This window comes from Rhineura floridana, chromosome 9 (assembly GCF_030035675.1).
Source record: "Rhineura floridana isolate rRhiFlo1 chromosome 9, rRhiFlo1.hap2, whole genome shotgun sequence".
NCBI classification, from domain to species: domain Eukaryota; kingdom Metazoa; phylum Chordata; class Lepidosauria; order Squamata; family Rhineuridae; genus Rhineura; species Rhineura floridana.
This window is the reverse complement of record NC_084488.1, coordinates 91,624,235-91,651,886: the sequence shown is the minus strand read 5'-3', so window position 1 is coordinate 91,651,886 and position 27,652 is coordinate 91,624,235. Positions and strand designations below refer to the sequence as shown.

General features: G+C 41.1%; 1 protein-coding gene across 1 annotated transcript in view; it reads right to left on the bottom strand.

The window, feature by feature from the left end:
* LOC133364551 (collagen alpha-1(XXV) chain-like) overlaps positions 1 to 27,652 on the bottom strand; it is a 234,213-nt gene that overhangs the window by 87,076 nt on the left and 119,485 nt on the right. The window contains exons 11-15 of the mRNA XM_061585422.1: positions 17,095 to 17,139; positions 13,722 to 13,748; positions 12,548 to 12,592; positions 10,175 to 10,207; positions 9,989 to 10,024 (exon numbers count right to left, since the gene is read on the bottom strand). Coding sequence (XP_061441406.1) covers positions 9,989 to 10,024; positions 10,175 to 10,207; positions 12,548 to 12,592; positions 13,722 to 13,748; positions 17,095 to 17,139 — 186 coding nt within the window. The remainder of the gene's footprint in view (positions 1 to 9,988; positions 10,025 to 10,174; positions 10,208 to 12,547; positions 12,593 to 13,721; positions 13,749 to 17,094; positions 17,140 to 27,652) is intronic.

Here is a 27,652-nt window from a genome sequence, read left to right as displayed (position 1 = left end):
CTAAACAGGTCCTTGATGATCACTTAGCTCTACTGACACTTTCATAACTCAATCAACATTATCTTACCTACATTCTGATGTGTGTTTAGGTAAATAATAGGAAACAGTTGCTCATGCTCTAGATAATTTTCCTAAATTCTTACTTAAAAGTGACATATTTCACTTTTAAGAAACATAAGATTTTTCCAACTGAGGAAGTCTGAAGCTCTGTTTGTTTCAAAACTGAATGTGATAAGCAAGGCACATAGTTGTGGCATTGGCAAGCCTTTGTCTCTGTAGGATTTCCATACGTGCAAGGAATCTGCAAATAACTATGCAGGCCCATTCAAACTTCCCCCCCAAATGCACAATTATAACTTTAAAGCAGTATTATTCACTTCAGTTGTAGATTAGGCTGGTAGACAGCACAGATTAACATTACTCATCTACTGAATATTGCTAATGGATAAATTTTACCATCCATGACACCAACAACTTTGGCTGCATATGAACTTCAGTTATCAGCCATTACTTAACTGACATTAATATAAGAACAAGGGTAATGTTCTCCCCTCTGTATTGTTCCGCAGATGCTTATTATTTATAGCTCAGCCTTTTTATTCCATACTGTGCAATGCTTATATGGTAAACATTGCCTGCCGTCAAACAGAGTTCTGCAGGGATGGATTAGGCATTAAACAACAGGGCTCTGCTCTGTTGTGGACAAATTAAGAGCAAGAGATAAGAGTGGAAACAGCTACCTAACAACATTCAAAGGCTGTTCCATGAGGTCACAGTTTTGAAGAATAGATTGAGAAGCAAACAAGAAGTCCTTCTTGCACAATTGTGCAGTAAACTGGCAAAAGTGTGGATCAAAATGGCATAAGTGCTTGTTCAGTATGTAGCGCTGATAGGCAGACCAATTTAATGAACTGGTCTTAGCTGCAGCAGCACAAGGAGTGATGGACACCATTGCCTTAAATCCAATTCTGTTGATGACAAAATAGTCAAACTGCCCAGGACTACAAAGTCTTAGGCTGTATACACAACACCATACATTTGAAGCGCATAATTTCCCTCAAATAATCCTGGGAAGTGTGGTTTGTTAAGGGTACTGGGAACTGTAGCTCTGTGAGGGGTAAACTACAGTTCAACACTGTGAGCTACAGCTTTAGAACAGTATCTCATGGGTTTAGGCCAGGAACTGGGGAAACTGTGGTCCTTCAGATGTTCCTGGACAACAAGTCTCATCAGCCCCAGCATCATGGCTAGTGGTCAGGGATAATGAGCATTGTAGTCAACAACATCTGGAGGGCCACAGGTTCCCCTGTCTTGGTTTAGGCTACACAGGCCACCAAGAGGCAGGGCCTTCTTGATAGTGGCCCCATATTAATTGAACTCCCCACCCCCACAAGGGAATTACAATTTGCCCCATAAGTAAATAAAGCCATTTATTTTGAGCTGCTTTTAGTTGAGAAGTTGGGCTGAAATTTTGATTACTTAATGGTTTCTATTGCTGCTAGTTTAAATTGTTTTCTTTTTAATGGTTTAATTGGTTTTACATGAGTGTTGTGCTGGATTATGAAACATTTTAGGCTACTGTTTTAAAGATTTTGTTTTAATGAAATGAAACATTTTAGTTTTATGTTCATTTATTTATGCATGCCACCTTGGGAGGACTCCGCACGGAAAGGTATCAGACAAATATTTGCAATCACTAAATAAAATAAGCATATAAATATGCTTATGGAACTTCATATACAGTTGCTTCATATATCTTTCATATATGTGTTTTCATATCTGGGGCTAAAACACGTTTATAGTTTGTGTCACTTGTGAGTGTTAATGTACTTTAGCCATTTTAAAATCAAATGTACATTGTAGTGAATGTATGCATTTTATTTCCTTCACAGATGTATGAAATGGAAAAACGATTTTAAGAATCACTTATGAAAATGGCCTTTGTCCTTTTTTTTACAACCATGGAGGTAATCCATCAAACACTGCCATCGCACAGCTTATAATAGTTATGTGTTATCCAGGGCTGGTCTTGGAGGTCGGGGGATAGATAAAGGCAGGAATATGGTACAGCAACAGCTTTTAAAGTGCTGATCCTGGTGTGTGCACGTGCCATTTGGGCTTCCTTCAGGCAACAAAATATCTTGAGCTGGCAGTGAACAGACCCAAGCAAGCAATGCTGGAATGAATGGACTATATACAGTTGTGTCTGACGGATGGATTACCCTACAACAATTTCACCCCCCAACATGTAGCCTCAAAATTTTAATTTTATATATAGGGATGATGCATGTACTGAAAATGAAGCAGCCAGTGGCACACTACATAAATTCACATCTACTCTTGAGTGTCTTTAGTTCAGACATCATTTATGGCAAGTCATAAATGAAATAGATTTGGTCATGTCAGAGTGATTCTCAGGATATGTTAGACACCATCACATACTCATCACTTAATGGTAATTGATAGTTTCTGCTATACAGAAGACTGAGGTGGAAATTGCAAGTGCTTCATGACAGAGATATATTGGCAGATTAGCATATAAGAGCTTGTACTATGTCTAACTGAGATTTCTTGTTCAACAGAGTTTGTAATGTAATGAGCATCACTGGAATCACAGATGAAAAAATGAGTGCACAGGAGAGCTCTAAGAGTCCAACTAAAGCAATACAGAAAAGGAGTATTACTTTTCAGTATCAGGATACACAGAGAGGGGGTGCTGTCACCCCTGCTCGCTTCACTCACCTACCCCACCTACACCCCACCCTACAGCACCCCCAACATCTCCTCTCACCCTCTCACCATTCCCTTTGCCATGCTGCCCCCTACTACTCCCCCCCACCTCTGCCAGGTGCCCCTAGCCATCCCCCCACCCCTCATCAACCCCACCACAAACAGGTCACTAGAGCCCCCCCACACACTGGTCATCAAAGCTCTCCCCTCCCCAGGTCTCCAAACCTCCTCAACTGCCCCCAGATCTCCAAACCTATCCCCACCCCTCCATGGATCTCCAAACCTCCCCCTGCCCCTCTAAGGGTCTCTCTCCCTCTCCCCCTCCCCCTCCCCATCTCTAAACCTCCACCCTCCAAGGGTCTCCAGATCTTACCCCCCTCCATGGGTCTCCAAATCTACCGCCACCCCCAGCAGGTCTCCAAACTTCCCCACTCCCTTGGTCCCCAAACTTCCCCCCCACCACCCCACAGATCTCCAAACCACCCCCTTCCTCTCCAAGGGCCTTCAAACTTCCCTCACCCTCTCCACGGGTCTCCAAATCTCTCCCACTCCCCACATGGCCCTGCTGCTACTGCTCACTCACTCACTTGCTTGTCTGTTAGGCCCCACTTGCTGCCCCTCTCGTAATTGTTGCTGCCTCCTTCTCCTCGCTGTGCAGTCACAAACAAGGTTTGCTTCTACTTGTCTTCCTCACCTGTAAGCGTCATGCTACCTGTGAAAGCTTCAGCGCAGGCACGTGCCTGTGCAGAAGCATTCATGGGTAGCATGACACTTACAAAAATATAATATACACACACACACACACCATTAGGGCAAGATGACAATACTTTCTTATATCCTCAAGAGTAATCGAGCAAAGTTTGCATTTAAAATACTATAGATTTTTCTGTCTTTGAATCAAATGAGGTTAAATAAACTTTGTGACCAAAGCCTTCTAGGAGCTCCACAAGAGCACAGCTGTAATGTCTTTTGTTGCAAGGAAGCTTGCACAGGAGAAATTCCCAGTGGATTGTGCCTCTACACCTATTTATTCATCATGCATTTCCACCCAAAGCAAATCTCATCCAACTCTACATTAAAGTGGATTCCATGGCTATGGGTTTATTCATTGCAATCTCATCCATTTGGTCAATCATGAATGTAATGGAGTGAAAGCCACCTTAGAGATGCCATATTTAAGCTAGCTATTTCCTGACTGATAAAAGAGCAAAAGAGAACATGACCCAAACATGGTTTAAAATATGCTACAGAACATCCAGTACATAATAAACAATCATAATGGTTTTATAGATTAGTTCATCTAAGATGCCTTAACTAACTTTTCCAATTAAAAATAATTTGTCTTTGTACTAACAGATTCAATTTGCACATCATAACTGTTTTAAAAATAAATATCCACTTGTTGAAAAGATTTAATGTACTTATTTATCAACAAGATTTTTGCTGCAATATTCTCTTCCCTAATAATTATTTTGACAGCCAGTTTATTAAAAAGCCATGGACAGAATTCAAAGAGGACTGCACCGAATTCTGGACACCCAAAGGGCATTTGAGATTTGAATTTCTCAAACAGCAGCTTCCCCTAATGCAACACGCAGAGCACTGCTGAAAGTGAGACAACTTTCAAAAGGTGTTTATGATATTGCCTAAGGGTCTGCTGCTCAAAGGGAAAATGTTCCCAAATATTCAACCAGCCTATAGACTTTTGACAGAATATCTGTTCTCAGATGCCATCTACCATGAGCTACTTCACATCCTCCATAAAGCTGAGGCAGCTTGTGCTGTTCCTCCCATATAATCCCTACTAAAATGAATGAACCAAATACCCAGTCAACGAAGCACAAATTGTGTCATAAAAAGTGAAATATTTTAACATTTTACAGCCCAGCGTGTCATTTTTATATGATCTAATTATTTTTTCCTTCAGGCAATTACTCATTTTAAGAAATGTATTCCCAGTAAAACTAATTGTATTGTAAAACTAACAGCAAAGAATAATAATGAAGGATTGCATAGGTAGGGTATTCCCTATTATTTTAATAAACATCTCATTTTATGGGGAATAGTCCACCGCATTTTCCTATCCAGGGCTTCGGCTGGTGAGACAGCTGCGGCGTTTCTGGACCAGGATAGCCTGACCACTGTTGTCCACGCAGTGGTAATCTCCAGGCTGGATTACTGTAATGCACTCTATGTGGGGCTGCCCTTGAGGTTGATCCGGAAGCTGCAGCTGGTGCAAAATGCGGCAGCGAGACTGCTTACTGGGCAAGGGTATCGCAAACATGTCACCTCGCTACTGAAAGAATTGCACTGGCTGCCCATTTGCTACCGGGCCAAGTTCAAGGTTCTAGTCTTGGTGTACAAAGCCCTATACAGCTCAGGACCAGGATACCTGAAATACCGTCTTATCCCTTACATACCCAGTCAATCACTGTGCTCTGCAGGTGAGGGCCTCCTGCAGATACCATTTTATCAGGAGCTTTGTTCTGTACAATACAAGAAATGGACCTTTAGTGTGGCAGCACCTACCCTGTGGAATTCCCTCCCTTTGAATATTAGGCAGGCGCCATCTCTGCTATCTTTTCAGTGCCTTTTGAAGACTTTTCTTTTTCAACAAGCCTTTTAAGTTGAGAGCTATCCCAGTCTGTGTCTGTGTCAGAATTGCCTAATATGTTTTCTAATAATGTTTTTAACCCTTTTAAAAAGGTTTTTTAAATGTTTTTAATGCTGTTTTGTCTCAATGTGTTTTAAGATTTGTTTTTATGATGTTTTAAAGTGTTTTTAGTGCCTTGTTTGCCGCCCTGGGCTCCTGCTAGGAGGAAGGGAGGGAACAAATAAAATAAATAATAATAATAATAATAATAATAATAATAATAATAAATACCTCTTACCACAAAAACCCTATGAACAGAGTATCCGAAATGCAACATGAGATAGTGTTGGGAGATGAGACCCCCAGGTCAGAAGGCACTCACCGAGCTACTGGGGAAGAACAAAGGACAAGTACGAGTAGCACTGCGACTAATGACGCAGCTGGGTCAAAGCCGAAAGGAAGCCCAGATGCTGATGCGCACAGATGCGAAAGGAGAGTCCGGAGTTGTACAACAGACACAATAGGAACATGGAATGTGAGAAGCATGAATCACGGAAAGTTAGAAATTGTCAAGCAAGAAATGGAATGCATCAATATTACAATACTTGGCATGAGTGAATTAAAATGGATGTGAATGGGACATTTTCAGTTAGGCAACTACAAAATATTTTATGCAGGAAATGAGAAATTAAGAAGAAACGGGGTTGCTTTAATAGTAAGAAGAGCTGTAGGAAAAGCAATTAAGAGCTATAACGCAAGGTCTGTCTGAGCAAGTTATATCAATGAGATTAAAAGGAAAACCTATTAACATAACTATCATCCAAGTCTACGCTTCAACAGCAAATGCAGAAGAAGAGGAATTGGAGAGATTTTATGCAGAAGTACAGGAAGAAATTGATCACACACCAAAAACAAGATGTGCTGATAATTATGGGGGACTGGAATGCAAAAGTAGGGAACAGAGAAGAACTAGAAATTGTGGGGAAATGGGGATTAGGAGACAGCAATGAAGCAGAAGAAAGAGTTATTGAATTCTGTGAATCCCATAATGTGTTTCTCGCGAAAATATTTTTTGAGCAACCGAAAAGACGACTATACCTGTGGACATCACCAAATGCTCAATGTAGGAATCAAATTGATTATCTAATTGGTAGCAGAAGATGGAAAAGTTCCATACATTCTGAAAAAAAAGACCAGGAGCAGACTGCGGTACAGATCATGAACTGGTCATATCAAAAATCAGAGTAAAGCTAAAGAAGAACAACAAAGCAATCATATTGCCAAAATACAATTGAAATAACATCCCAGAAGAATTTAAGGATCAAATAAAGAACAGATTTGAGGCTTTAAACTTAGTTGACAGAGAACCAGAAGAACTATGGAATGAAGTCAGAGACAATATCAGGGAAGAATGCAAAAAGACAATACCTCTAGTTAAAAAGAGAGAAAGACCCCAATGGATGACTGAAGAAACTCTTAAAATGGTTAAAGAGAAAAGGGAAGCAAAAGCAAGAGGAGACAGAAATACGATTAGAACCCTAAATGCGACAATACAGCAACTAGTACGTAGGGACAAAGAGAACTATTACATTGGCTATTGTATAGAAATAGGACAACAAAAAGGGTAGAACAAGAACCCTAGTCCAAAAGATTAGAGAAATTAAAGGGAAATTTGAACCAAGGGTAGGAATGTTGAATAATTAATATGGGAACACACTGACCGACTGAGATGAAATAAAAGGAAGATGGAAGCAATACACTGAAGAACTCTATAAAAGAGATGCAAGAATGACAGATTCATTCATGGAGGAACTGTATGATGAAGAACCAGTAATTTTAGAATGTGAGGTGAAAGTTGCTCTTAAAATACTTGGAAGAAACAAATCACCAGGAACAGATGACATACCAATAGAGTTGCTACAAGCTAGTGAGACTGAATCTGTGCAAATTTCGACAAATAGTTGTCAACAAATGTGGAAAACTAAACAATGGCCCACACACTGGAAGCATTCCAATATACATCCCAATTCCAAAGAAAGGGAATCCCAGGAAATGCAGTAATTATCGAACTACTGCCTTAATATCCCATGCAAGTAAAGGAATGGTCATGATTCTACAACAGAGACCATCTTGTTTGAAAGACCCTCTCCCTGCTTGCTTGCCTCTTTTCACCTGGCCTGGAAGGGTGGGACCTTGACTGACTGCAGCTACAAAAGGTATCACTATCTGAAGATTCCAGAAACCACCTTGACTGTGGGGTGTTGTTTAGGGGCTTCTGTTTGGGTAAAAAATTAATTTCTGCTCATCAGTTTTTTGTTTTGATGTTATTTGGATTATGCTTCTGTATTTTATTGTTGGATTTTATTAGGAATTATAAGGATGTATCAATTTATTGTAAATTTTTTAAGATGTTTTTGTTAACTTATTGACCATTTGAATTTATTTCTTACAGTGAATTGTGTAACTTTTTTCAGTTCATGTTGTGAGCCGCCTTGTGCATAAATTGTTTCGGAAAGGTGGCATACAAGTAAACAGTGACGATGATGATGATGAACAAAGGCTCTTACCATATATGGGGCAAAAAATGCCAGACGTCCAAGCTGGATTTAGAAAGGAAAGAGGCACCAGAGATCATATTGCAAATGTTGTATACATTGGATAATGGAACGGACCAAGCAACTCACCCTGAGTGAGGAAATCACCCTGTCCTTTATAGATTACAGCAAAGCCTTTGATTGTGTAGATCATGAAAAACTATGGAATGCTTTAAAAGAAATGGGGTGCCACAGCATCTGATTGTCCTGAGGTGCAACTTGTACTCTGGACAAGAGGCTACTATGAGGACAGAATATGGAAAAACCGGTTGGTTCCCCATCGGAAAGGGTGTGAGACAGGGGTGCATTTTATAACCCTACTTGTTTAATCTATATGCAGAACATATCATATGGAAGGCGGGATTGGACCAAGATGAAAGAAGTGTAAAAATTGGAAGGAGAAATATCAATAATTTAAGATATGCAGACGATACCATACTACTAGCAGAAACCAGTAATGATTTGAAATTAATGCAGATGAAAGTTAAAGAGGAAAGCACAAAAGCAGGACTACAGCTGAACGTCAAGAAGACTAAAGTAATGACAACAGAAGATTTATGTAACTTTAAAGTTGACAACAAGGACGTTGAGCTTGTCAAGGATTATCAATACCTTGGCACAGTCATTAACCAAAATGGAAACAATAGTCAAGAAATCAGAAGAAGGCTAGGACTGGGGAGGGCAGCTGTGAGAGAACTAGAAAAGGTCCTCAAATGCAAAGAACTGAACACTAAAGTCAGGATCATTCAGACCATGGTATTTCAGATCTCTATGTATGGATGAGAAAGTTAGACAGTGGAAAAGGCGGATAAGAGAAAAATCAACTCATTTGAAATGTGGTGCTGGAGGAGAGCTTTGCACATACCATGGACTGCAAAAAAGACAAATAATTGGATGTTAGAACAAATTAAACCGGAACTATCACTAGAAGCTAAAACGATGAAACTGAGGTTATTATACTTTGGGCACATAATGAGAAGGTATGATTCACTAGAAAAGATAATAATGCTGGGGAAAAGAGAAGGGAGTAGAAAAAGAGGAAGGCCAAACAACAGATGGATTGATTCCGTAAAGGAAGCCACAGACCTGAAAGTACAAGATCTGAACAGGGTGGTTCACGACAGATGCTAATGGACGTCGCTGATTCATAGGGTCGCCATAAGTTGTAATTGACTTGAAGGCACATAACAACAACAGTGAGAGAGGCTGAGACAGAATGATGATCCCCTCCCTGTTTACCAATGTAAAATTTGAATGCTGGTGAAATGTGTAGCATATGGAAACTAGCTACACATACTCAAATGCTGATGTTTGTAGAGACCTTTGCAATAGGATGTTTAATATAACCAGGGTATATTAAAGCCTAGTGAAGACAATAAAAATCTGCTGTGCAAGGTTATCATTATCATTTTTCTGCTATCAACTTCTAGTTTGGAAGTAAAATGTGTAAAACTGATGAGAAAATTGCTTCCTCGATACAGTGCTAAAAGGTTCATAATGTGGTTTTCAAAACCTACTACCATCATCACGCCAAATTTAAAAACTCAGTGAAGAATGTGCTAAAATGTTTTATGTATTGTTCATTAGAAAAATATATATTTTCTAATTGGGGATGAACCATTGCCTAGTAGTAGGGTACATGTTCTGTATGCAGAATGTCCCAGGTTCAAACCCTAGCATCCCTGCTTAAAAAGAATGAGGTGCACAGGTGATAGGAAAAATCTGCTTGAGACACCGGAAAGCCACTGCCAGTCAGAGTAGTCAGCACTAAGCTTGAGGTCTGAAGGTCTGATTCAGTATAAGACTGATTCCTATGAATTATGGTGTAGTAGGGAACTTAATAAATGAACACTGTTTCATCTCACAGATTTAATAAGGAGGAAAGGCACCATTTAGGTTTCCAGAGGGGTAACTGTGTTAAGTCTTTTGCAGAACCCCCCCCCACAGTTTTGTGGTAACTTAAAGAGATAATTTTTATGGAATAAGATTTCATGGACTACAGCATTTCATCAGATGCATGAAGCATTATTCTCAATTGCAAATATATAAGTTAATTACTATGAAGCATTACCTTTTGTCCTGGTCGACCTGATTCTCCCGGTTCTCCCTAAAACAAAGAAGCAAATTATAAAACAGAAGATTATTAAATAGGTGTTGGGATAAATACAAGGTGGAAATAAACAAATAAAATGCAGTAAAATTAATGTTGGCATTTAGTGACAAAGCTACTGAAGAAAGATTATGATTTATGCATTACCTTAATTCCTGCAGCCGAAGATCCAGGGTCGCCCTGGACAATAAAATCCAGAAATAATAATCATATGTGGAAATCAACTAGTGACTTAACAGTTCTAGCAGACAAACAATCTGAAATACTTTATGGGTGATGCTCACCCATCTGCTATAGCTGAGAACCAGTGTGATGTAGTTGTTAGATTAAAACCAGGAAGGCACCATAAACAGGGGGGAAAGGAGGAAACCACAAGTGCTTGTTTTGCTTTGGAGTAACCTTTCTTTAGGAATATAATTTAAGAAGCAATTCTCACCAAGGACATAAACCATTAGCTATAGCAACGCAGAAGCACTTTGTCAGGTGGAGGGGTGCTGCTATGCAAGCTTCCCAGCTGGTTGGTTGCATTGTGCTTACTGGAAGGAGGAGGGGCAAGGCAGCATGGACGTTGGCACAATGCAAATGCACTATCAGGATCACCATATTGACTCTGCTGGTGCACTTACATCGTGCCCACCTCTCTACCACCTTCCCCCTCCTGGTAAGCAACAGAAACCCATCTGCTAGCCCCACCCAGTGAGTCGCTGCTGTACTCACTAGTATTGTTAGAATGTCAGATTAGATCCATGGGGGCCCAGGTGCAAATCACCATTCACCAGCCATAAAGCTCACTGGATGATCCCTTGGGCAGTCACTGTTTCTTGGCCTAACCTATCTCACAGGGTGGTTGTTGTGAAGATAAAATGGGGTGGGGGAAGCCATGTTTGCTACTTTGTGGAACATAAAAATAATAATTAATGAACTGCAGCAGGATAAAATATGCTCACCAACATCACACTATTGTGAGACCAAAGATGAACAGGCAATTAAAATGAGCAAGATAAGGAAAGGGTTTCTTTTTAAAAATGTTTCACTGTCTCTACCATTTTATATTGCATTATTACAGATTCATTTTAACGTTTCACAACCAATATAGACAGATACAAACATTAGAAGGTAAATCCCTTCATGTTTTTTAAAAAATCTATCTCAGGATATTTGTAACTATTTAGAAAAAACAAAAGGAAATCACAACAACAGCCAGGCTTTGTGTGATGAAACCTCTAAATTAATAAAGCTCAGACCATCTATTTATTCTTAATCAAGATCTGCCAGAGCAATGATCCCTTTTCTCCAGCTCATCGTGGAGTTTATCTTGAGAACTTAAATCTAACCAGGTATCACAAATGACAGGATGATACTAGACTCATACTATATTCACTAAAAAAGAAAAAGCTTTGCTGTGATGGAGCACCTGACTTTCAAATTGGATGTCCTTGAATTTGTTCTGTAAGCACTACAGATATAAACATTCTCAAATTAATGAAAGGAAACTTTTGTTAAGATGGTGAGATTGAACAAGACTGAAGTGTCTGCAACATTCGCTTGACTGTAAGCAATCAAAATTGGTTACATGCTTTGAGAAATAATACGTCAAAATAGTTTTGCCCTGACTCTATTATTTACAGAAACAAAGAAACACTGCGTGCAGAAAAGAAGCTATGAAATTCAGTTGTATCAAATTTGTTTATAATTTATTTATAATTGTTTTCTAATGTGACCTTCAGGTCAGTGAGTGGGGTTGGCATAAAATGTGCACCGTTAGTTTATCCTGGGAAATGGAGACTATGTTGCAAAGATAGCAGTATACACTGAATAAGTATTTAATACCTGGGAGGTACGTGGGTGTGTACCCACACACAGGCTGTGTACACACTAACCCATTTGTAACACCAAAAATATATATCCAGGATTTTCATGCTTGTCCTCAACATGCTGCTTTCAATCTAGATTGATTCTAGATCTTGCCATCCACAAGGGTGGGTGTGGTTACTTAATACACATTTGAAAATGCTGCCCTTGATTATGTTATCCATGTCTTTTTCTCCCTGCAAAAGGAAATGGTGATTGCGATCTTGGTATACCCCAACCACAACGTCACTGGGGAGGTGTGGAAACACCTCCATTGCCAGGATTGCCTGCATCTTTTTTCATATGGACACACTACAGGTTATGCAGAATCCATCTGCAAATGAAACCATATAAGAAGCGCTTTCAGGGGCAAAAAACCTGGAACAGATCTAGATTGTGCATGCACTAGATAACAAAAAACAAGTGCTCGGCCTCTATTATTTTCGAATAAAATGTTGTTCGTACTCAGCCAGTCACTGAAAAGTGTGAAGCATACACTCGGATACGACAATTTTTGTACCTTGTTTATTGTTAAGTTTGTTTGCTTTTTAATAAAGAATAAAAATTTAAAAAAATCTTTGAACTGTTTGTTCAAAATACATCTTTGAGCTAATTTCCCCCCCATTACTGTGAACTCATCTTTTTATCAATACTCAGTATGAATTGTACCTTTTCTCCTGAGTCACCTTTGGGTCCAATTTCTCCAACATCACCCTAAAAATTAAAGCAAACAAAATCAAAACAAAACAAACAAGAGTACATTCACCAATTCAAGAAAAAAATAAGGGCTGAAAGCTGAGAATTATTACGTGAAGGATAAGTTTTGCAGCTTTCTGGCTGATTCACAAAGAATTCATAAATAATTATTTTAAATTTGACATATAGTTCTTGAAACTTCTAATTACATTTTAGGGTCATAATCCTAAAAGAGGGACTTTTATGAATGCAAAAACTCCACCAACCCACTCCTACATTTCAAGGTTCTTGGAGGATGTTGTTGAAGACAATTTGAAGATAATAATCCTGAGTTAGGCTGCAATCCAGTACATGTCTACTCAGAAGAAAGCTCCATTGGGTCCAATGGGACTTACTGCCAGGTAACTGTGTATTGGATTGCAGCCTTAGTCTGCAGTCCTGTATTTAGTTAGCTGGGAGTAATTTCCATTGAACTCAATGTTACTTAACTTTTGAGCAGATAAGCGTATGTGTGCACTGTTAATAAACCATTTTACTTACATGTGTTAGTCCGTTACACAAACTTTTCCCCTTGTGCACCAGCTTCAGGGAGTCGATAGCAAGGGCTTTTTAACCACATTTTCCTGTCACATCTAAAACAGGGAACTGTGGTTGAATGTCCGTTTACTAAGCAGGATCTTAAAACCATAGTTCGATCCTGGTAAGCAGGCAGACATTAAACTGAAACATAGTTCTCATTTCAGACAACCATATGACAAACCTGGTTAAGGCAACTAATGGTTAGACTGGAAAGAGCTACATCATGAGCCCAGGTTTGGAAGACGCACTAGAGTTGACCAAACCATGGCTTATCATAGCACAGCAACAAAATGACTGAGGAGGAGCAAAGAGGCTGCGATTTCCTCTCCAGGAGCCCACATGTTCATGCATTCACTTTAAGCCACAGTATGGCTTTGCATGATTATTTATTACATGTATATGCCAAATTGCAGCAAGTTTTCAACAAGATCCCAGAAACACACAAGATTGCCTCAGCTGCCACTTTTACTCTGATCATTTAAGAAAGCTTTAAGACCAGCTTTGAAACTCTCTTCATACTGATTTTAGAGTTCTTTGGGTGCACTTTTAAGGCAAGTGTGGAGCTCACCTTTTCTCCTCGTTGCCCAGGATCACCCTAATTTAAACAAAAGACAGGAAACAAAATTTCAGAGCATTAATGGTTCCAAAGTACAAACAGTGCAGAACTATCAGATGTTTGTTAAAACAAATATAAAAGAAACCACTGCACATATTTCAGTCACCTTGTGTGTTTTTTAAGGATACAGTGCCAGCATTAATTGTGCTGAAATTGATCAATCAGAAATAGGAGGCTCTATCAAAATAGATAGTGTAATTTATATCTTATCTTTTAAACATAATTAATTTAATGAGAGAAAGCTTCCTATTTCTACTGATCTGATCTGCTTCCATCCACTTTTTCATCTGTCCAGTGTCAGCTGTATATGATGCCATCAGTTGCCCTCTTACAGGCGGCAGCAACCCACACTCCAAATCCTTCTTAAGCCTCCTTGTTTTACTAGAATTGCTATCAGTCAATTGCTTGGCAACAACCAATACAGCCTTAACTACTCCCACACTGCCTCACAGCAAATGGGACCTTACGGTGAAAGCAGGTAATAATCTTATAAAAATAATGGCGTCTTGCACAGTTGCCAAGACAGACTGGGACGTGGCACCAGAAGCACAGGCTGGGTGCTGCTGAGCACCTCTACAGGGCCAGCATGTGAATATATGTCAAAAAACTAACATCATGTCATGTGGCATGTTCGTACATACTATGAACTGCTGTGAGTTTGCTGCCTTCAGGAGAAAGAGAGCCCATTGCCTTCTGAAACAACCTCTTCCACTGCAAAAGGCAATCTTACTGTTAGGACATTTCTTCTAATGTTTAGCTGAAAATTGCTTCCTTGAAATTTCCATTGGTTCCAGTCCTGCCCTCTGGAGCAACAGGAAACCAATGACTACTCATTCTTGTGATGGCTTTGGCCGTAAGATAAAACTTCACTGTGACTGACTGATAGAGACTATAACAGACAGGAATAGTGCGGATGCGGCTTTTGCACTGCAGAGAAATGGAGATACAGGTGAGAATCTGTTCACTTCAGCAAGTGTCAGCCTACAGATAAATTTTCAGAATCTGGTGGACAGTTACGTAGTCTCAGAATCCAATGTAAGAAAACTTAAACCTGTTGCTTTTTAAATTACTGACGGCTTGACAAACAGCATATTGGCAAGCTTCCTTTCAGTTCTCTGAACCTGACAGCTCATCTTGTACAAGCTTAACCACTGTAGCTCATTCAAATCCCATTTGAGGGCTATTGATTCCTCTGCAATTCTAAAAGATACTGCCATGGAAACTAATTAAGCATTAAGCGTCATCACTGGGATTCTGGACTGAGAAATGACTGTTCCCCAAAGGCCTGTGTTCTTTTCTGATGGACAAAAAGCAAGCCTGTAATTTTTACATTTTTTTCTCCCAGTTAGCTTTCAATAGCAATATGACATGCAAATTCTGCTGAGAGGCAGATGTGCATCCTGAGAAACACTGGCACGGCTGAAGTAATCGGACAAGCTACAGCAAAGTCATTAAATTTAAATGAAACTACATTTTGGCAGTAGAACAAAGTGTTCTTTTTTATTTTACTGTGAGGTATTTAGAACCACTTTGCTTGATCAAAATGTCCCCTAACCACGTTTTAGCCATTGCATTATTTCCCTGGAACCTTCATTTCCATTCCCATATGATCAATGAGAGAACACTCTTGCTGAAGTCTGTGTCTGAGGGAGATAGGAAGCTGCCTTCAACAAGGTCAGCTACATGTTCATCTTGCCTATTGTCTGCTTTGACTGGCAGTGGCTCTCCAGGGTCTCAGTTAAAGATATTTCCCAGGCTGGCTACACGCAATCAGCTGAAGATTGAACCTGGGACTTTCTGCATGCAAAGCAAGTGCTCTATGGGCACTCGTCATGCAAGTGGGTAGGCTTACCACAAGTTCATTTCTCATTTAACTGGGGCGAATGCCGGTTTGTTCTGAATAATTTTTAAAACCAAGTTTAAAAAGCGTAAAAGACTGGATCAGCTTAAAAGTTCAGGTGGATCTGTACAAAGGTCAATGCTGCTTCCCACAGTGGCCAGCCAGATGCCTCCAGAAAGCCCATCAGCAGCCTTGAAGGCAATGGCTCTCTCCCACTGTTGCTCCCCAGCAACTGGCTTTCAATGGCATACCGTCTTTGAACATGGGAGGTTCCATACAGCTATCATGATTAAAAGCCATTAATAGACCTCCATGAAAAGGCTCATGAAATAATGATGCTGACTGGGAGCCAAATCACTGTTATTTATTTATTGTGGGGGGAGGGGATGGGGGAAACAAAAGCACTGGTTTTCACATATCAATACCGAGAACAAGATAATGTTAGGGTTTTTGTGGTGTAGTGGTTAAGGTGTTGGACTACGACCTGGGAGACCAGGGTTCGAATCCCCACACAGCCATGAAGCTCACTGGGTGACCTTGGGCCAGTCACTGCCTCTCAGCCTCAGAGGAAGGCAATGGTAAACCCCCTCTGAATACCACTTACCATGAAAACCCTATTCATAGGGTCACCCATAAGTCGGAATTAACTTGAAGGCAGTCCATTTCATTTTTTTACCCCAACAGAAATTCAACTGGAGAAGGACAATTGGATTGCTTTGTCACTAATGTCACCAAACAGCAAAATACCAATAGGTGATTGGAATCTCATGTAATCACATTCCACACAACAATCACAAAAGCAATGGATGTGGTATCTGGGGGAAGATATCTGGGGGAAGATTCTCCAGGTAAAACAACTTGGAGTTCTGAGAGCTGGGAAAACAGGATATCCTACCACTGAAGTATAACTTCAAAGAAACACGTGCAGGTGATGTGAAACAATCAGGCATTTATTGTAAAATAATGGATGGAGTGAAACACTCTTCCTTTGAATCACTGACTATAAATACAAAGGTAGACTCCAACATACTGAGTCAGGCCATTAGTCCCTCTAGCTCAATATTGTCTACACTGACTGTCAGAGGCTCTCCAGTGTTTCAGGCAGACAGACACTCTGCTACTGAGCTCTGGCCCTTCCAGTAACAAAGCCTGAAAGCAAAACAATAATTCTTTTTATATACAAAAAATGGCTTGGATCCAGACTTCAAACCCCTTCTGTTCAATGGAAGTGATTTAGTGGAAAGATCTGCAGGGGGGAGAGGGTGATGACTTTTGCCAAATCCCCTTCCTCATGCAGATCCCAGGTATGCTATGCTAGGTATGGATGTTGGAGTTTATAATTCAGGTTCCTACTACATCATGACGTTCATTGGGTGAGCTTGGTGACTGTTATACCCCAACCTATTGGTCATAATGATAAATGAGATAAGAACTATAAAGGCCTTATAAAATGAAATGAAAAATAATAGGGTTTTCTCTACTAACCTTAAGCCCAGGGACTCCTCTTTCTCCCATTGCACCAGGTTCACCCTAAAAGGGTAGAGAGGAAAAATGATACTGAACTGTAGTGGCAGAATCCATGGATTAGTGACAGATACACCTCAAAAAGATTCTATGTTCCATACACCACAGGCTGAGATTATAATATAGATGTCATGAGCCCCATGGAAACTGTTGGCAGGACTGCTCTGAAGAGAAGACTTGAGATCCAGAGGAGGGGCCCATAGGTTTGGGCACTGTGGACAAGGCTGTTGGGGAACAGCCCAGTAATCTACCTATTGACAACGCCACTCCTGAGGGAGAGGCTGATGTGGATGAAGGGGTTGAACCACCAGACCCTCTGATCTCACCACCCATGGTGGTGGATCCACAGTGGTAGATCTACAGCCAAGCAATTTCCTGCGGTGAGCCATCCACAGTTCAGGAGAAGGTATCATAGGCAGGTCTAGAGGAGTCGTCCCTGCCCCATCACCACAGACATGCCATTGGTAGCGCAGGTGTGAACAAACAGAGCCCGTTAGGTAGCCTACCAGTAGGACTACCTGCTTGCTTGCCCAGTCCCAAGATGAGAAAAAAGTCCCATAAAAACAGTTGTGCCTGCCCCGTACTTTATTAAGGGGATCCAGGTGGTATGTCTGGTGTTGAGACAATATTTTTGCTCGAGTAGCCATGCCATCTCGTTCCTTGTAGTGATGACAGATTTTGTAAGCTGTATCCAGACCTATGTTCAAGTTGTGTGCTGACCTGTGGATTAAAGCTCCTGGCAATAATCAAGCTGAGAGTCCCACATCTGGTCCTGTTGCTGGGAGCCAGAACAATAAAGTTAATTTTGTTTGTACCTCACCCTCAAAACTTTGTGGAAGAGTGCCTATTAAATGTAGAAATGATTAAGCAAATGTGTAGGATAATTATAACAAAACTGGTAGTACTGTAGCCAACAGATTTTATACTAACAGTGTGAAACTGACAACAGCAATGTATCAAGTGAACCCAACAAAATAAATGGAACCTACAGACACATCAACATATGAAGGGCTCCAGCCCAAATGGTGGGTGTGAAGGTGACTTGAATCAGGTTGTGTACATCAGGAGTGGTAATCTGTGGTAATCCAGTTGCTGGACTCCCATCAGCCCCAGCTAGAATGGCCAATGGACAGGGATGATGAAAGATGTAGTCTAACATCAGGAGGACTACAGGTTTCCCATGCCTGGTGTACATATTTGGAAAGGAATTTTTCAGGTTGCCAATGCACTGATTCAGCAGGAATGCAAGGAGCATGCGAGAATGCATCTGAATCCTATCAGTGTGTAATTTTAGATACCAAATGGATCTAAAGCTCCTGGTTGAACAAACTTTAAGAAAGAAGATCTTCAGAATTTAAGTGCATGCCAGTAATCTTTCTCACATTAATCCCCATGAGTTGTTTGTGTTCTATTTTTATCTGCTGGTGAGTGGGTGAGAGAAATACAGAACTGTAAACTGCAAGCTGTCTTGGATGCCTTGGCAAAAACGTGGTATATAAATCCAAAGAATAAACAAACAATTGTAAAACAGACATTACAAATGAACTTTTTAGAGAGAAACTCCAAAATTAAATATTAGCAGGCCAGGTATGATTGCCTGAGGTATATATAGCACAGATTGTTAGAGAAGTGTGCCTAGAACAGAAGACAAAGGTTTGACCATATTTATAGGTTGTTTTTTTACAGCAAAAGATTTTCAAAGGTTTACAGCATATGATTTAATAGTATAAAATATCAAAGAGAAACATTTAAAGTTTTATAGAAATTGATGGAACCTCTTTTAATGCATCTTATAAACATTGCATTATTTCAAGTGCATGAGTCCCAACAGACTGTTTTAGCATTAAGACAAGAAAAGAGAAAATTACTTATTTAGAAATTATGGCCGTTGTCTGGCTAGAAAGTTTTATTTTCTGAAAAAAACATGTTTTTAAGATCTAGTATAAAACTGTGTGATGGTCTTTCATAATTATCTGAGTTAATGCTTTGGGAGTATCCCAAGAGACATATCAACATTAGGAATGGGGGTATATTCAATTGTAAAGAAAATATGGCAGGAAGTTAAAGTAAAGAGCTCTTTCAGATGTAATTATTTCAGACACACAGTTGTTTTTAATCCTGATTTTCTCAAAATGCAAGATGTTGATAATTTTGATTTTTAATCTGACACTATGGAATAAGAGATTTATTCCTTGAAGACCCCACCAGTATGGACAATGGAGATAGTAATGCTGTGGATAAAATACGTTTATTTTAAGTTTAATAATAAGAAGTTAATAGACTTATCTAATAGACTCTGTTATCTTTCTGGTGCCTATTAAAGACCTTCTTCCTTCAACAAGTCTTTTAAGTTGAGACCTTATCCCAGTCTGTGTCTGTGTTGGAATTGCTTTTTAATATGTTTTAAACCTTTTTAAAAAATGTTTTTAACCTTTGTTTTAAGATGTCTTGAAAGCTTTTTTTTTTAAAAAATGCTTTTAAAGATGTTTTAATGTATTTTAAAGTCTGTTTTTATGATATTTTAAAGTGTTTTTAGTGCTTTTGTTTGCTGTCCTGGGCTCCTGCTGGGAGGAAGGATGGGATAGAAATAAAATAATAAATAAATAAAATAAATGAATAAGTTTATGTGTCCCACTTAATATGCAGGCTTTCCCCCCTACAAATCTGGCATATTCTTGTTATGTGAATACTAAAATGTTATGAAACGTTCTTTAATTTTTATATTCCAAGAAAAAATTATGTGCTATAGTTTGAGAGAATAATTAAACAGTCACCTTAAATAACAACAACAACAATTTATTGCCTGCCCTTCACCCAGAGGTCCCAGGGCAGGTGACAACTTTAAAATACAGTGTTAAAAACTACTAAAAACAACCAGAATCGCAAAATAGGGTGGGCCCTAAAAGTATATATCTCTGCTGTCAAAGGCCAGGGTAAAGATGTGTGTCTTCAGCATTCACCTAAAGCTGTACAGTGAGGTTGCCAGACACACCTCAGTAGGGAGAGAGTGCCACAACTCAGGGGCTGCCACAGAGAATGCTCTCTCCTGGGCCACCATCACCCCAAGCTTCTGAGGATGGTGGAACTAGCAAATGGGCCTCCTGTGCTGATATCAACACCTGAGAGGGTCTGTAGGGAAGGAGGTGGTCTTTCAAATATTTGGGACCTAAGTCATTTAGGGCTTTAAACATTAGAGTCAGCACCTTGAATTTGCTACCCTGGGCTCCTACTGGGAGGAAGGGCAGGATATAAATCTCATAAATGAATGAATGAATGAGCTGGCAACCAGTGCCAGCTGTTTTAAAACAGGAGTTATATGAGATTTAAAAGCAACCCCCGCCAGTAATCTGGCTGCTGCATTTTGGACCAGTTGAAGATTCCAAGTCGTCATCAAGGGCACATACAGCGCATTGCAATAACCCAGTCTGGCATGTGGTACAGCAGCCAAGTCATCTCTGGCCAAAAGGGACAAAAGCTGGCAAACCAGCCAAAGCTGGAAAAAGGCACTCCTAGCCACTGATGCCACCTGAGCCTCCAGTGACAATACTGGATCCCGGTGTATCTCTAAGTTGCACACTTGCTCCTTGCAGGGAAGTATTACCTCATCCAGAACAGGTCGTCTCCCCACCTCCTGGACAAGAGAACTCTGGACACATAACACCTCTGTGTTTTCAGGATTCAGCTTCAATTTACTGGCCCACATCCAGCCCATTATCGCCTCCAAGCACCATCTACCGCCTCAGTGACCTCTCCTGATTCAGATGGAATGGAGAGATAAGAGTTGGGTGTCATCTGCATATTGATGACACCTCACTCCAAATATCCTGATGACTGCTCCCAGTGGCTTCATATATGTTATGGAAATATGTATATTTATTTATTTATTTAATTAATTAAATTTTTATACTGCCCATAGCCAGGGCTCTCAGGGCGGTGTACAACAGGAAAAACATTTCATATACAATTTAAAATCTAGTCATCATAATCAACAATATAGATATACATCAGTAAAAAAGTTAAAAAACATAATTAAACCCATAAAGAAATGCAAGTTAATAGATAATTACAAAAAAGTGTGGTATACAAACTGAGTTTTATTTTTAAAATACCAATACTAAAAATACTAAAATGCCTGGGAAAAGAGGAAGGTTTTCACCTGGCGCCGAAAAGATAGTAATGTGGGTGCCAGGCGTACCTCGTCAGGAAGGGTGTTCCATAGTTCGGGGGCCACTACCGAGAAGGCCCTCTTTCTTGTAATTGCCTTCCGGGTGTCTTTCTGAGTAGGCACCCGGAGGAGGGCCTTCGATGTTGAGCGCAGTGTACGGGTAGGTTCATATTGGGAGAGATGTTTCATCAGGTATTGCGGGCCCGTGCCGTGTAAGGCTTTATAGGTTAAAACCTTGAATCGGGCCCGGAAACATATAGGCAGCCAGTGCAGGCGGGCCAGAATCGGTGTTACATGTTCTGACCGCTTGGTCCCAGTTATCAATCTGGCCGCTGCATTCTGCACGAGCTGCAGTTTCCGAACCGTCTTCAAGGGCAGCCCCACGTAGAGTGCATTGCAGTAGTCCAATTTTGAGGTTACCAGAGCATGAACGACTGAAGTAAGATGTTCCCTGTCCAGATATGGGCGTAGCTGGGCCACCAGTCTAAGTTGGTAAAAAGCACTCCATGCCACCGAGGCCACCTGCGCCTCCAGTGACAAGGACGGGTCCAAAAGAACTCCCAAGCTGCGCACCTGCTCCTTCAGGGGGAGTGTAACCCCATCCAGAGCAGGTCAAACATCCATCATCTGGTCAGGGGATCCATTTACTAACAGCATCTCAGTCTTGTCTGGATTGAGCTTCAATTTGTTCGCTCTCATCCAGTCCATTATCGCGGCCAGGCATCGGTTTAGCACCTTGACGGCCTCACCTGAAGAAGATGAAAAGGAGAAGTAGAGCTGTGTATCATCAGCATACTGATGAAAACGCACTCCAAAACTCCTAATGACAGCACCCAGCGGCTTCATATAGATGTTAAAGAGCATGGGGGACAGAACTGATCCCTGCGGAACTCCATATTGGAGAACCCAGGGCGTCGAGTATTGCTCCCCAAGCACTACTTTCTGGAGACGACCTGCCAGATAGGAGCGGAACCACTGCCAAGCAGTACCTCCAACTCCCAAATCCTCAAGCCTCCCCAGAAGGATACCATAGTCGATGGTATCAAAAGCCGCTGAGAGGTCGAGGAGAATCAACAAGGTTACACTCCCTCTGTCTTTCTCCCGACACAAGTCGTCATACAGGGCGACCAAGGCCGTCTCCGTGCCAAAACCGGGCCTGAAACCCGATTGAAATGGATCCAGATAATCGGTCTCATCCAAGAGTGCCTGGAGCTGGGATGCAACCACCCTTTCCAGAACCTTGCCCAGGAATTGAATATTTGCTACCGGCCTGTAGTTATTAAGATTTTCAGGGTCCAGGGAAGATTTCTTCAGAAGTGGTCTCACTACCGCCGCCTTAAGGCAGTTCGGGACCACTCCCTCATCTAATGAAGCATTAATCACTTCCCTAGCCCAGCCGGCAGTGCCATCTCTGCTAGCTTTTATTAGCCAAGAGGGGCAACGATCTAACACAGAAGTGGTTGCACGCACCTGTCCAAGCACCTTGTCAACATCCTCAAGCTGTACCAATTGAAACTCATCCAAAAAAACATGACTAGACTGTGCTCCGGAAACCTCATTTGATCCAACTGCTATAATATTGGAATCTAAGTCCTGACGGATGCAAGAAAATTTGTCCTGGAAGTGCCTAGCAAATTCGTCACAGCGTGCTTTAGAAAATTCAATCGCGTCCCTAGGGCCAGAGTGTAATAGCCCCTTGATGGTTTGAAAGAGCTCCGCCGGACGGCAGATAGAAGATTGAATAGAGGCAATGAAATGTTGTTTCTTTGCTGCCTGCACTGCCCCAAAATACGTCTTATTATAGGCACACACCAGTGCAAAGTTGCATTCATCAGGAGTCCGTCTCCATCTGCACTCAAGCCTTCTCCTATGTTGTTTCATCGCCCTCAGCTCCGGAGTATACCATGGAGCCGTGTGAGCTCTACAAAGGAGAGGGCGCGCAAGAGCTATCATGTCAGCTGCCCGGGTCATTTCCGTATTCCACAGATCGACCAGGGTGTCGACAGGAGCGCCAGCCTTATCAGCCGGAAAACTCCCCAGAGCCTTTTGAAAACCATCAGGATCCAGCAGCCTCCGGGGGTGGACCATCTTAATAGGTCCCCCACCCTTGCAGAGGGGAAAAGTCGTCGTGCGTCTAAACTTCAACAAGCAGTGCTATGTCCATGACAAAGGAGCTGATGTAAGGCTCCCTATATACAGATCACTATCACCATGTCCAGTTGCGAAAATCAGGTCCAGAGTGTGTCCTGCCACATGGGTTGGGCCGGTGGTATATCGGGACAGCCCCATGGTTGTCATGGAGACCATGAAGTCCTGAGCTGCCCCAGATAAGATGGCCTCGGCATGAATGTTGACATCGCCCAGTACTATTAGTCTAGGGGATCTCAACAAAACCTCCGAGACCACCTCCGTCAGCTCAGTCAGGGAGTCCATTAGGCAGCGGGGTGGGCGGTACACCAACAGAATTCCCAATCTGTCTCTCTGGCCCAACTCAAGGTGCAAGCACTCAAGGCCAGTAACTACATGGACATGGTGCCTGAAGAGAGGGATAGAACTCCTATAGACCACAGCAACCCCCCCTCCCCGGCCCTCAGATCTACCATGATGCTGAACTGAGTATCCCGGTGGGCACAGCTGGGAGAGTCCAACTCCTCCCTGCTCACCCACCCAGGTCTCAGTTATGCATGCCAGATCGGCTGCCTCATCCACAATTAAATCGTGGATGAGGGAGATCTTATTGTGTACCGATCCAGCATTAAGAAACAGCATCCGGAGATCTGAGAGCTGGCTGATAGGACATCCCGCATACCTGTGAATGTGTGGAAGACCTGAACACGGCACAGCCATCAACTGCCTGGGCCGAGTTCCCCTCACCTGGCCAGTCTTCCACACAACATGATATCTCCCTCTACCCGTCACTACACCTATTGGGGCCCCCACAAATTCTTCCTGACTTTGATTCCTCTCTCCCAGGCACATATGCAGAGACACCCAGCAGTCTGAGCTGCGTGTGCCAGTGCGTGTATTTACCTTAGAAGTAGGCTTTTATCGACTTCCGGGAAGGGTGACTTAGCCTGTGCCTGCTTTTGAGACGGGCTCCTGCCTCAAAAGAAGCTTATTCAGATATATCAGTCAGTTTTTTCTTTTTTTTTTGACTGATTAAACTTCTCCCGGGTAGGGAGAAACGAAGAGATTAACCTCAAAGCCTATTTTTGTTGGGACGACCAGATCTCATTAATTTATGGGACGAGGTCCAGCCGACGAAGGTGGGACGGATTTTTAACAGCAAGCTCTATCTGATAAAGCGAACGTTCACCTTATCTTCTAAGAGAGAACGCACTAACAGGCAAGCACCCTTCTTTCTATATTTTTCTTTTACTTGACTTAAATTGTTGCTGTTTAAAAGAGATTTGCCAGATTGATCGGTTTTTGACATCTCACTGGGGAGCCGTAACTTCTCTCTGCTACGCACTAATTAATAGCTTATCTCTGTTTTTGTTGCAAAAAGCTGTCCTGGATTTGCATTCTAAAGATATACACAGAAGAGGGATTTCTATTCCAGATTTTTATTTTGAAAAATATTATACTGTTTTGAGACTACTCTCTTTTTGGTCTATTTTATTTTGACGAATCTGTTTCTTGACGATTGCCATTAATTGTTTCGATCCTGGGAACTGCATTTTGTTTACTTAACTATTGGAGAGATAAGGCTGTCTGCTCTGTTTATACTGTGATGTCACCAAGTTTGGAGTATTAACCCAATTGTTGCTGAAATAAGAAGTGGTTTTCCTATATTTTTCTTTTAAAATGGCAATTAAGAAAGTGGCTGAAAATCTGGAAATAACTATGTTTCAGAAAATAATGGATGAGATTGAGATAATGAAAATTGAATTGAGTAAAATGAAGCAGGAGATTAAAGATATAAGGGTCCCTGTGAGAGAGGTGACCCTGGAAGGGGTCCCTGTGAGAGAGGAGACCCCGGAGATTGGAACAGGGGTCCCTGTGAGAGAGGTGACCCTGGAGACTGGAATAGGGGTCCCTGTGAGAGAGGAGATCCCGGAGATTGGAACCAACGTGGAACAGGAACAAGATTTGGAGTCTATGGACTTTAGAAATAAAATCTATTGTTTGGAACTCAATGTTATCTCTGAAGAAATGAATGAAGATTCTAGAGATAAAGTTATCAATGGCATGGATAATCTTCTGGACTGGAATGATGTGATGGAGCCCAATATAGAGAAAATCTATGGAATTAACTGCAGCCATGTGACAATGGAAAAACTTTTAAGAGATGACCCAGTGTATTTTGAAAAAAAGAACAGAGATATGATTTTACAGCAGTATTTCAGCAACCTATTCAGAATGGATGGCAAGAAAATATTTGGGATAGAGGTAATCCCCATCAGACTCTTACTATATGACTATGGCTTTGACAGCAAGATTATTATGGAATACTGATAATGGAAGATTGGATATTGAAATTACTGGACTTAACAAGACTACTGAAGATGGAAGATGGAAAATGGAACTAATAGAGATAATAGAACAATGGCTACTGAAATTATTGAACCTAACAGATTCTGATGTGATGGATTAATTGAAATGTTTATTTTGACTATGGTTATGACAATAAGATTATCATAATTAGTAATGAGATGGATTAATCGATATGCTTATCTGGAAAAAAAAATTGATAGATATATTTCTTAAAGAATTGAAACCTCTCTTTGACTTTTTGTGGAAAGAATAAAGTAATGTTTATGAGATTTGATGATTAAGTAAGATAACTACTGGAGGAAAGTGATTTTATAATATGACTTAAGAGACAGGATTGTTATATATTATAGACTTATAACTGATTTGATCTTTGACAAATGGGAAGTCAATATTTTACTCTTTATTTTTTATTTTTGTTTTTTTTTTTCTTTTTTTCTTTTTGTTTAACTATTTTTGATTTTGTTTTTTGTCTTTGAATGTTTTATGATTTTGTCTTGTATGTTTTATGAAAATCTGAATAAAAATTATTGAAAAAAAAAAAAAAAAGAAGTAGGCTTTTATCCTGCACTTAGATCACTGAGACTTAGTAAAATAAGAAAAGCTACTTTATTTATAGAAATACATAGTAGATAGAAAAGCCATACCTAGTTCTAACTAACTAACTAAGTTGGAGGCACAATGCCCAGACTTGCATATTGCCCTCACGTTTCAGGAGAGAATACAAAGACAGAGATGTCTCCTCTCTCCTCTGACAGTTGAAGAAGAAGACAAAGGAAGGAGGGGCAGGTCAGCTTCCCTGAGCATATCAGTTTACAATGGAAAGAAGCTAGGTAGAGAAGAACCCAGGTAAACGTAGGCAAGCCTAGCCAGCTGGAGGACCCTATCTTCCTTCTGCAATACAAACAAAAGAACCCAAACAGGAGTTGCTCCTGCCCCACTTCCAACAATATAGATGTTAAATAGCATGGAGGAGAAGATGGAATCCTGCTGAACACCTCAGGACAGCTCCCATGTGCCAAACAGTAGCGTCCCAAAGCTACTTTTTGGAAGCGGCCCTGGAAGCATGAGCAGAAGCACTGAAGCACAATGCCCCCAACCCCCACCTCCCTGAGACGCTCCAAAAGGATACTGTGGTGAACAGTATCAAAAGCCACTGAGAGATCAAGGAGAATGAGCAGGGTTGCGCTCCTCCTATCTCTCTCACAACAGACACCATCAACTAGGGTGACCAAGGCAGTTTCAGTGCCACGGCCAGGCCTGAAGCCAGACTGGAATGGATCCAAGTAATTAGTTTCCTCCAAGCATGATTGAAGCTGAGTCGCCACCACCTTCTTGAGCACCTTGCCCAAAAAGGGGATATTTGCCACTGGACGATAGTTGTTTAACACTTCTGGGTGCAGGGAGGTCATCTTGAGGGGATGCACCACCACCTCCTTCAAGGCAGATGGTACCTCACCCTCCTCCAGTGAAGCATTAATCATTCCCTGGACCCACCTAGTCAACCCCCTATGGCTAGCTCTAAGAAGCCAAGATGGGTAAGGATCATGTGGGCAGGTGGTTGGCCGCACTTCTTTAAGCAGCTTGTCCATATCCTCAAGTCACAGTAATTGAAACTGATCCAGTACAGATGGAACAGATAGTGCTCTGGATGCCTCCATTGGACTTGTTCTAACCGTGCATCCAACTCTTTCTGAACCTGAATAAATGTTACCCTAAAGTGCCTTGCAAAATTGTTACAGCAGGCTTCTAAAGGTGTCAGAACAACACTCTCTTGGTCAAATGACAAAAACCCATTCAACACTCAGAAAAGCTCTGCTGGACACTACTTGCAAATGCAATATAATGTTAGTGGAGAAA